Here is a 12,164-nt window from a genome sequence, read left to right as displayed (position 1 = left end):
ATTTTGGTCGCCTTGCGGGTGAGGTGGGTGGTGTAAATGTCCTTCAGGGAGGGGAGTGAAGCACCAATAATCCTTCCAGCTGTGTTCACTATGCGCTGCAGGGCTTTCCTGTTGTATTCAGTGCAGCTTCCGCCCCACACAGCGATACAGCTGGAGAGGATGCTCTCAATGGTGCCTCGGTAGAATGTGGTCATGATGGCTGGTGGAGCACTTGCTCGCCTGAGTTTCCGCAGGAAGTACAGGCGGCGCGGTGTGTGTGTGTGTGTGTGTGTGTGTGTGTGCCTCTCTCTCACTTAGAGGGGAGGGGGAGGCTGAGGGGTCGATCAAGCATGGATTCTATACTCTGTGGTGGATAGGATCTACAATTAGGTGTTGATTAATATTACTACGCTAAAGTGCTATTGCGCCAAACATTGTAGTTCTCCTGTTTATTCGCTTGGAAAATCGCCACGTTTCATGTTGTTTGACCGTAGACATTTTAATCAACTACTCGTGTAACTGTATTTAAGCATTCAATGAGTTAATCTTGACAATGAGGACAAAGGTTCACCGCTGGGAAATCACAGCAAGCACAGTTACTTTGCTCACAATAGTTACGGCAGACCAGAGAACCAGGCTGATAATCTGTTAAAATGGGGCGGCACATGAAAAATGTTGTGGTGGTTTCATTTGGATTTTTGCTTTTATTCACTGCTACTGGAAGTCTGCTCAATCTGCAGGTAAGACTGTGTTTAACACATTGAGCCTTTTATTTCAATATACTGTAGGGTCGTAGCCTAGAAATCTAGATGCAATTGCTGGCAGGGTTAGTCTTAGCAACTCTCTGTTGGCTTGTGAACTGGAAAAATGAAACTTCTATCAGGCCAATCAAATCGTGTAGGCGAGCTTAACATAATGATTGATGGCAGAGTTGCAACAGTTTGGCTTGAATTCCCTGCTACTTGAAAACAAAGAAAATGAATGTTGCTGTTGGCGAACAGCGTGACACGAGTTAAGCTTTTTTTTAAGTTGGCAAAAGTGGTGGGAAAACACATGGGACTCATAACGCTGCCGCTGTCCTATTGCGTGCAGAGGGAATTTGAAAGGCAACCGATTATCCCGCCCCTCGGACTGAGCACTGCCAATAGTGAGTGCCCAGACCCTACATTTTAATGTGGGCCTGGCTCGTCAGGCTAGTAGAGTCGGCCTGTGACAGGTAAAATAAGGAAACTGAAATAAGGAGACTGAATTAATGACAAACCTCTCGCCTCAGACTACACAGCAGGCTGACCTAAATTTAGGTACGTTATCTTTGTTTATGGCCTAGCATGGCCATTTTTTGGAGCTAACCTATGTTAGACACGGAAAGGCCAATATAAATCAGCTGGAAAGCTGACGCCTAATTGTGTAAAACATGATTGCACTTCCACCTACCTTGGGAAGCGAACTCAAGAACGAGGTCCACCACTGATGGAGTGGTGCTCGGCCAACAACCTGATACTAAACACTATCAAAACCAAAGAAATCATCCTAGATTTCAGAAAGTACATAGCCGACCTCTCTACATCAATGGTATCTGTGTAGAGAGGGTAAAAACCTCTTGGCACCTACATCTCTGTTGAACTGTCCCTGTCTCAGAAGAGCGAGAAACATCATCAGTCATTTCAAACTCATGCAAAAGTCCTTTTAGGCAAGTCCCTCCACTCGGTGGCCATATTGCAATGCTTTTTGGGCACTTACCTGGCATCTATTTGGGGTAGAATTGCATGTGCACAATGCTTCACAAATCAAGACCCATCAATCTCTCTCCAGCTGCACAATCACAACACTTGATTGGCACCTTATTTGAAAGCTACAGCATTGTCCGGCGAGTTCTATTAGGTGGGGGTCTATATTGCTGGGGGCAACACCTTTACTGTCTATAGGCAACACTTGTTGGCAATCAGAGACACCTGTCTGCTTTCCAGTCAGAGTCACATGCTTCTCCATTGCCCTCCAGTGATTGCTGCCCCCACCAAGATGGTGTCGCTATTTACGTACGATCTGGAGCCCAATGTGGTATCTAGCTTTCTAATATCTATGATTGGCATGATGTACTCACAACATACCACATGATTGGCATGACATATTCACATGTCAACTTTTGACAGCGGAAGGGGTGTAATATGTGTAGACGACTGCCATGTTTGCATTACGAACTAACCTCATACTTTTCTATGGGAGATTCTTTGAGTGTTGTGTCTCATTAGAAAGTCTCTGCCCATGCCAACATCTGTTTGACCTGTTGCCCTCTGGGAGGCGCTACAGGTGCATCAAATCCAGAACCAACAGACTCCAAAACAGCTTTATCCCATAATAACCAATAACCATGGCTTTATCCCCAGGGCAATAACCATGTTGAACTCAAATAAGCACTAATCCCCTCCCCACTGCCAGAGCATTTATCATCATTCCGTCCTGACTGTTTATTTGTTTTAGCACCTCCCTTATTTATTCTGTTTTTACATCTGAGGTGCAATAATTTAATGCATCAAGGACTTTAGCTTTCCAATCAGGTCACTGCGTGAATGTGGTAGGTTGGCTTCAAGTTTTATGTCCTTTTTATGTTGCAAATGCACTTTAAACTGATCTTTTTAATTTCATTGTACTGTTCAATATCAAATTAAATTCTGATTCTGAAGCGCCTCTTGTGTGGTGAAATCCATCATGTGATGAAAGGCAATATGATTCATTGAATTAAAGGTACTATGTTTTTGGGAAAGACCTTACTTGAACATATTAAATATGTAACGATGCGCCGTGAATCGGTTACAAAATGATACAAATGTGTCAAGCTGGTTGAGATAAAAAAAAGTAATCGTGATACATTTTTTGAACAGAATAGGGCGTAATCTGCTTTTGATTTCACTTGTTCAACGTTCAACAATTGGTCAAAAGATTATTCTAATGTAAGCCTCATCAGGGACAGATAAGACAAGGTGATGGGTTGTGTTCCCTTTAGTTTCTATAAAGAAAATATTTGTGATCTGTGAACTTAAAATTGTAAATCGTACCGAATTGTGAGTTGAGTGTCTCATTGCATCACTAGAACATACAGGTGCCCATGTTTTGCGTTTGCTACAGAGCAGCCTGAATGCTGATGAAGGCATGGGTCTGGCCTCCAACAGCGTGACCTTTTCCTCCATCATCCTGTCCTCCATGTTCATCACCCCAACAGCCATCAGGTACCTGGGATGCAAATGGACCATCTTTGCTGGGATGGCATGCAATGTGGTGTACACCGTACGACATTTTTTATCCAAGCTGGTAAGCTTTGAATTGTATAATTTAATAATTGACATGAAGTGCAACACACCTGTTGGGCTCATAAATGTTCATAAAAAGAGGGTAAATCGGCACTATAAAGGGGGGGGGGTGTTGTTATCCTTCGAGCCTTTTGGATAACTGAAACAATATGATCATGGGGGAAAATAGTGCAAGGACATAGTGGTCATAGCCTATAGTGTTCAATAGACTAGCACACAGTGTTAAATAGAATAGTTGCATAGGCTACAATACAAACAAATAAGATCCTACTCAAAAGCCAATTGCACATAGGGCCTTCTGATAATATTGCAACATTGAACGTAGGCTATGTGATCGCTCGAAATGTTCTTTAAAGTACATAACTTTAACACATTTACGATTGGATGGATTCCATGGACCCGATTTTCACCTCAACAAAGCAACCAATCACAGAACGGAGGGGGGACAGCAAGACGATGATGACCCACTGAAGCGATTATGAGTTACGTCTAACAAGAGCCAAGGAGCAGGACCGGAGCACTCAATGCTTAACATATTTTTATTTGTGCAAACTGACTAACCTTTCGACGCCCATGTGTCTTCTACAGAGTCAAACAGTCAATGGCAATGATGTATATAAGTATATATATACTTTTTTGATCCCGTGAGGGAAATTTGGTCTCTGCATTTAACCCAATCGGTGAATTAGTGAAACACAAACGGCACACAGTGAAGTGAAGCACACACTAATCCCGGCGCAGTGAGCTGCCTGCTACAATGGCGGCGCTCGGGGAGCAGTGAGGGGTTAGGTGCCTTGCTCAAGGGCACTTCAGCCGCAGCCCACTGGTCGGGGCTCGAACCGGCAACCCTGCGTTTACAAGTCCAGAGTGCTGACCAGTGGGCCACGGCTGCCCTCCGGTTCCAAGTCCAGAGTGCTGACCAGTGGGCCACGGCAACCCTACTACTACTAGGGTCCTACTACATACAGACCCATTTGATAGACATACGTAGCAACCAATAAATGGCTCTGAGCATTCGCAAACCACGTCTCAAATACGAGAAAATGAATGTGTATTTCCCAGACCCAAGCTCAATGAGATGAGGCCAGGCTATGTGGCTAGGCAGAGGCACCAAATGTGATAGAAAGTTTAAAAGCGAACAGGACACTCGGCATGGCTTTTAGTATCTGCTCTGACAGTCCACTTTTATTGACTGTTAGTCTACTGTTTGAGTTTAGAGATGTACTGTTTCACAGCAACAGGAATGCCGACTTCACAACTGTAGCACTTCCCAGCCAGTTGGCGTAATAGATTGCCCACTATGAATCAGTGACAATAATTCAAAGACAAACAATCCAAATGGATGACTTATTTAGAAATTTAAGCTATTTAACATTTCATCACAGATGAATAATTTTGTATACACCTGAAACTGGTGTGTGCACAACCTCTATCAATGTAAATAAAAAAAAGTAAAAAGAAAAAATCAGGTTGCCACATTAATACCATCCAATCAGTTAAGCCAATTATTATGACATTATCAATCATTTCTTATTTAAAATGTGCAAAATTGGAAATGTCCTTGTTTGAGGTATCTTCAAGTTACCATAGCACTGAAATATTTAGATATTTAAATATTTATACATAGACAAATTTAAAGTCTAGACAAATCAGTCCAGCAAAGGAAAATAAACTCTCTGAAGCAGAGGGGCTTGACCATGCAAGGGTACCACAGACAGACAGAGACAGAGATGTTGTGCTTTATAGATAGTTAGATAGATGTCATCACAGTGTTTCACAGAAAGTATTTTATTTACTAGTAGTATATCAGTATTTTGAAAATACAAAAATACACAACAATGAAGTATTTTGATACAAAATACAAAGGCATTTTCATTATCTTAATAAATACAAATTACAAAATAGTATTTTGTATTTGAAAAACGTATTTTAAATATATGTTTTCCCCTGAGATTTCATGGCAGTCTACACATTATTGTGAACATATTATTAACTTTATGATGTCATGCTGCTGACATACAAATTAACCTTTACACGGCCACGCTCTGAAGTAAAAAAGCATACAATATCAAAATACAGCAAAAATGTCACACTGAGAGCACTGTGATACTGTTTAAGATTATGGGTATGATTTAAGGTGTCTGTTCATGTGGTGAAAAAAAATAGTTAAATTCCTTAAATGTATGTCTCCACTGTTGTCTAATCACATCGACTATTTCTTGGCCTTAGCAATTTCATGCTGACAGGGTCATAAGGTCAAGGTCAAGGTCAAAGTTTTTTTTCTTTCTTTAGTGAACAGCACAGGTGATGATTTACTGTTCTGTGGAGTGGACAGCTGTGGTGCCCCCGATGTTTCTTCTGGAAATTCCACCACCAGGCCAAACGACAGACTGGTGTACAGTACACACTCTTGGGCTGTTATGTACTGTAGGTAGGCCAGCATGACATGACTGGATAAATGTACCCAAACATGCACAGTAACAGGTTTATAATGTACAATATAGAGGTGGAAATTTCAGGTTTCACTAAATTAAATGTGCTAGTTTTTTCTAGTATTATTTCCACAGATTACTGACATTTGTGGAGCATACAATAACTTCAGCTGTTGTTGTTCTATAGGCGTGGGTGTTTTGGCGATGTTGCTGGTTGCTGTATTCCTGGATAATATTGACAAAAAAATTACACCAGCGGCAAAGAGCCAGCAGACAGAAACATTTTGCAGCACACTCTTAGCCACATTCAGACTATTAAGAGACAAGTGGCAAGTTCTCCTCATACCAGTGACATCATACATTGGACTGGAACTCTGCTTCCTATCTATCTATCTATCTATCTATCTATCTATACTTTATTGATCCCGGGGAAATTCAAGGTCTCAGCAGCATACAGACAACACAAACACATTCTCTAACAGCAGAAAGAGTATATAAGTATATAATATAAAAACACAACTAAGCAATAAGGACAGTAGAAGATAAAGAATATGCTAAATATACTAAAATACAAATTATACTAACTAAACTTAAATACAATATATAAAAATATACTAAAATACAAATGACAAATACAAATTATACTAACTAACACTTAATCTAAATCAATTCTAAAAACAGTATCCACATAGTGGTGATTAATCAATCAGAGGCGCTTGCAATGACTGAGGCAGGGACTGAGCCTGTGATTCTCTGTGCATAGTAAGGTAAGGTAAGGTGCTCTAAGGTGCTCTGTGTGAATGAGAGGTGGCAGTCCAGGATAAGAAATAGAGCAGTTCAAGAAATTAAACTAAACAGTTACACAGTGTGAATGGAAATGTAGTTTGTGAAGTTATTGGAATGGAAATAAATGTAACCACCGTCATCATACTTTTGAAGACAATTATTTTCAAGTGTGCAATAAATGTAGTCCATTTATTAAGGGAGTTTGTCGGTTAGTTAGGGTAGGCTCAGCAAAACGTTAGCAAAGTTAGCTTTGACAAGGCTGGCGGCTAGCATTATTATCATCAAGATGTGTGCTAACTCAGCTAGCATTATTATCATCAAGAGGTGTGCTAACTCGTAGGCTTAACTCTGGATTGTTTTGCATTGAGGTGCTACTTCAGACTTGAGAGTAGTGTTAATTTCGTCAGACGAGACGAGAGGAAATGTGTTCGTCAACAACCTTTTTTTTCATGACTAAGACGAGACGATGACGAGACGGCAGTAATGTCCTGAAACACTGACTAAGACTATCTTAAGATGCATTATTTTTGACGAAAAAAGACGCAGTGATGTAGTACTCGAGTCCGGTCTCGGACTCAAGACCGGTCTCGAGACCGATTTCTGCTTTCTCGGACTCGACTCGGACTTGTTCCTTCAAAGACTCGGTCTTGACTCGGTCTCGGACCACAGTGGGAAGAGAAGGACTCGGAATTTCAGAACGAGTCCTCGAGACCAGCGCATTTTTTTATGTTCATATATAAAAAAAACTGAAAATGAAATTTCACAGAGCCACGTCTTTGCCCCTTGCGTTGGCCTTGGTGCCCCCTTCTTTCAATATTCTGCTTTGCGTCCGTTTAATAACGATTTTTATTTAGCCTATAGCCTGTCAAAATAATCTTAGCATCACAGCGCAAACTAATTCAGTCTTACACAGTGGAGAAAATGACAGCGTATGGCAAGACAGAAAGTGCGTCCAAACTCACCCATTCTTCTCAGTTGAAATAGCCTACTCGCAATCGTTAAGCCTACTCATCACACAGACACATGTATCACATCACATGAAAGAGCTTTTTCTCAGCTTTTAAACGATGTTAGCCGCTAATTGCTGTGATGAACGGTTCGCGAGAAAAGTAAATAATATAATTAAATTTAATCATAACGTCTACATAAGGTGCTATACCCATCTCCCCTACCCATTCATCTCGGTGGAATACTTCACGAACCCTTAGTTCAACACGACAAACCATATATCAGAATAAACAGCAGACCTTACCAGAAATAAAGCAGTCCCCTGTAAAGTAAGCCGTTCCAGAGTATTCCGGTTAAATTAAAAATGTAATCTGCAGCAAGGTCTACATTCATGTCTCCAACTTTGGTCTTTAGGTTTCAAAATGTGTTTAAATCGTTCTTCATGATTTCATAACAGGCCAAATACAAAATAAATGTTACAAATATTGCCTAGATATAGGTAAATATTAAAATCAGAGGATATAGGCTACAGCTGAGTAAGAGTTTGTGAAAGGAGTCTTAATGATCAAAAAATGCTAAGCATGCATCTAGGCTATTTGAGTTTCTTAAAGCTGAGCTGTGCTTAAATTGTTCAATACATGATTCCATAACAGGCCAAATATAAAATAAATATAAATATTAAATATAGCCTAGACATCTAAATATTAGACGATCAGATGATTTACAGTTCTATGTAATATGTCATGTTTCATGTTTTTGTAATGTTTCATACAGTGATGCAGGTCTACTGCTGTGAATAGGCTAAATACAACTTTGATTATTTTTATAGCCTACTACTGTATAGTTAGCTTTGGCCTTGGTGCCCTGACATGTGGCCTTGGTGCCCTGACATGTGGCCTTTGTGCCCCCCACCAAATATGCCCAACTGAAGGCCAAGTGGCCTTGCCCCTAAAATGGTGAAATTCCAAGCCTGGGCCTAACTGTTGATTATTAATTGGGGTGATATTAAATCATGAATATGAAAACTGACATGTTTTTATGGTCTTGGTCTCGACTTGGTCTCGACTCGGACTTGCTTCCTCAAAGACTCGGTCTTGACTCGGACTCGACTGTATTTGAAAACCAACGGACTCGGTCTCGACCCTTCAAAGACTCGGTCTTGTCTCGGACTCGGCATAGGCGGTCTCGTCCCCATCACTAAAAAGACGAGACTAAAATGTTTTGCATGAAATAAAAAACTAAGATAAAATCTCTCTTCATTTTCATCTACAAAATGAGAAGACAGAATATCTAGCTGTTACGTTTTCAAAATATTCCGAATGAGTTCATACGCAACAGCTTTCCTGTAGGCTAGTCTACGTGCTGTTGCTGCAACCCTGTGGCTGCAACACGAAACTACATGGAACAAGAACAATGGAGATTTCTGCCAGAGTTAGCAACCTAAGCTTTATGCCACAATGCTACATACCCAGAAGTTGACGCTTCTCTCATACAAATTAACACAGTGTTTCTCAAACTTTTTCAGTTTCAGGACCACTTAACTAACCCTAGCAAAAAAAAAAAAAGATTAGACCTACTTCAACAGTAGCCTATAATTAGTCTACACTATAGGCTTACTCACTGAACCACCTTGCTTATTGTCTTTGCACTTTACTTATTGTGTGGATTCATACTGTATGATTTAAACTGGCATATCTTACATAGACAGTGTTGCAGAACTGTTTTTACATACAAGTTGGTTCAATATTGCAAACAACTCATATATATTATATTTTACCACGTCTGCTCGCGGACCACTTGGGATAGCTTGCGGACCACCAGTGATTCCCGGACCACACTTTGAGAAACACTGGTCTACGAATATGACAGTGGTCCAGTCAAATCTTTTACTGTCTATGGTCAAATCCTAGCCGAGCTACTGTAGCTCGACTTACCTGTGCATGTAAACATAATGACTGACAAAAAATCAGAATGAGTAATTATAACAGACGAGTAGCCCTGTGGACACACAATATTGTTGGAAAATTGAGATGTGTGAAACACTATTTGACTCAAATGGTAATCAGAAATAATTTGTTATAAAAAAAAAAGACTAAAATGTGTTGACTAAAACTGACTAAGACTAAGATGCCTTTAGTTTTCTTTTGACTAAAACTAGACTAAAATGACGAGAGTTTTAGTCGACTAAAACTTGACTAACAAAAATGATATTTGAATGACTAAATATGACAGACTAAAAAGGACATTTCGTCACAAGACTAAGACTAAGACTAAATTAAAAATAGGTGACAAAATTAACACTACTTGAGAACTGCTATGGTAGGCAACGGAATTCCTTACTGCAGAAATAGTAAATTGATGCTCCTGTCAACAGTATTGCTCTGGGCGTTCTTTTTAAAACATATAGGCTAAATGTTTCATTCAAAGCAGTGCTTTCTCGTCTGCCTCATTCAGTCATGATAGCCAGACTGCCCTGGGTCAAATGTCACTAAAATGTGATTAATCAGTGTTAAAGTTTTTAAAGCATTATTATTTCTGTAATTAATTAATCAAAATAAACACGTTATTTTGACAGTCCTACTCATTATCATCCAAAAATAAACCCTAGGTTGTTCTTAGACCAGAGTTGTCCTTTAATTGCCAATGAAGCGGACCCAATTCTGACTAATTTGTGGGATGAAGTTTTCCAAATCATTTTAGAAAATAAGCTTTTTGTGAGGACACATCTACACAGTTAGCTTAACAAGATAAGCAAGCTACGATGAGAGCTAGTTAGCTATCTTACATTAACATATATATTGTTGGCTGTTTTGGTAACGTTGTCAAATCAAGTTCATAACCCATCTATTATCCTATCCACAAGTTTCAACAAGATCCACAAGAAAGTGGAGAAAATTTCCGGTGAGGTGGCAGAAGTAGTCTACATGGTATTTTGTGTGCTAGTTAGCGAAGAGGCCAAGTATTTCTCGTATTATTATTTACTGCAAATTATTAATATATCGTGACACTGAGGGAAGCTCTAGAGTGCCAAAAATACCTGAAACTGCATAGTATGCCTTTAAGCTTGACTGGCCAATAATTGAAGCTGCATGTCTGTCACAGCTGCAGTCACACAACTCTCCTGTATCCTGGTGCTTCTGCTCTGGAAGCCTCATCCAGACCAGCTGCCCATCTTCTTTGTTATCGGTGGCCTGTGGGGAATGGCAGATGTCGTGTGGCAAACACAAACCAACGGTAATTTTGTTTACTTTGCTCTAAGTGTTCATACCTTTGTTTATTTTTCTCACCCAATTCTATATAAAAGTAAAACAAAAACAATACTGTAAAAACAGAGTCAAATACAAAACGGTTATCTCTTCCTGCCCTATTGAATTAAATCATAGGTTTAAAAACAGTTCTGTATAAAGAAAAAAAACTAATGGAATCATTGAATTTACACCCTTCTACTTATTTTCAGCCCTTTATGGAGTTCTCTTTCATAGCCAGAAGGAGGCAGCATTTGCCAACTATCGTCTTTGGGAGTCCGTGGGCTATGTGATCGCATTCGTCTGCAGTTCTTTCCTTTGCGTGGATGTTAAGCTGTACATGCTTTTGGCTGTCCTGCTGTCTGTATCTCTGTGCTGTATTGTTGAGTATGAGGAGTCCAAAAACCCAACACCAGGAATTGAGGATAGATATGCTGAACTTGCATTGTGTATTACACAATAAACTTTGATCCTCTCAAGAAACTGCCAAATCATTACAGTCTAACCACTATCAACAATCACTTTGACAGTGGTGTTACTCATTTAATAGATTATCAGAACACTGAGTCACAAATAGTGATAGGAAGTTTTTCAGTTGTGAAGCAAAACGTTGCCTGAAGGTGGCTGACGGAACTCTGTTTTATATGTTTATCTTAACAACTTGAAACAACATCTACAAGATTATAAAGAATTTATTTATTAACAAAAAACATGGGGAGAAACTTGAAAAATGTCATAGTGGTTTCTATTGGATTCTCATGTGCATTCACAGCAACAGGGAGTCTCCAAAGCTTACAGGTAAAATGGCTTGTCTTTGTGTTTGGCATCGTTATGGTGTCCTAGTAAAAAGGATTGATTATTTTGACAAAGTGTTAAAGCAAAATATTAAGTCAAAGTAAGGGACCGTTCGTTATTTATAAACGGGATCACCGGAGGGATTTTGAGTGCTTCGATCAAAAGTAGCATGACCCTCCCCTGTCTGCTATGTAATTTCCAACGACCCTCCAGCAGCATTTTCAAAAATGACATGACCCTCCCTGACTAATTGTTGATGTCTTCCGCCCACGCTCTTACGCGCTATGAAAACACATCAGCTTATGCTACCGCCCTTAAACCAACCTCTGCTTTCTGATCTTACACCTCACACTTCACCAAGATGGTGGCCATTTCAGTAGATTTACTCACTAACATTGTTGTGGAAACACAATAAGCATGGAAACTAAATGCACACTTCCTGCAACTGCATTAGCCTAACGAGAAAAGTTACTCCTCTAGTAAGTATTCACATGAAATAAAACAATAAAGCATTGAGACCATTCAACAAAGCACACTGGGTAATAACAAATTCAACACATGAACTTGTTGCTATGGACTCGTCTCTAGGCTTCCTCAGTCATTGTAAAGCTGCCGAAGCTGAACATTATCCAAAACTCAATTTCTCAGACGAGCGTCAATTTGGGAGCTTACAC

General features: G+C 39.8%; 1 protein-coding gene across 1 annotated transcript; it reads left to right on the top strand.

Moving 5' to 3' along the window:
* The first annotated feature begins 610 nt into the window (after positions 1-610).
* Positions 611-11,126, top strand: LOC121712105 (protein unc-93 homolog A-like). Its single transcript, XM_042096089.1, has 4 exons — positions 611-719; positions 3,103-3,285; positions 10,553-10,684; positions 10,908-11,126. The coding sequence occupies exons 1-4, from the start codon at positions 633-635 to the stop codon at positions 10,986-10,988; spliced, it is 483 nt and encodes a 160-aa protein (XP_041952023.1). The 5' UTR covers positions 611-632; the 3' UTR covers positions 10,989-11,126.
* Positions 11,127-12,164: the final 1,038 nt, after the last annotated feature.

Source organism: Alosa sapidissima, chromosome 6 (genome assembly GCF_018492685.1).
Source record: "Alosa sapidissima isolate fAloSap1 chromosome 6, fAloSap1.pri, whole genome shotgun sequence".
Classification (NCBI taxonomy): Eukaryota; Metazoa; Chordata; class Actinopteri; order Clupeiformes; family Clupeidae; genus Alosa; species Alosa sapidissima.
The sequence above is the reverse complement of the archived record's forward strand: the minus strand, read 5'-3'. Positions and strand labels throughout refer to the sequence as shown.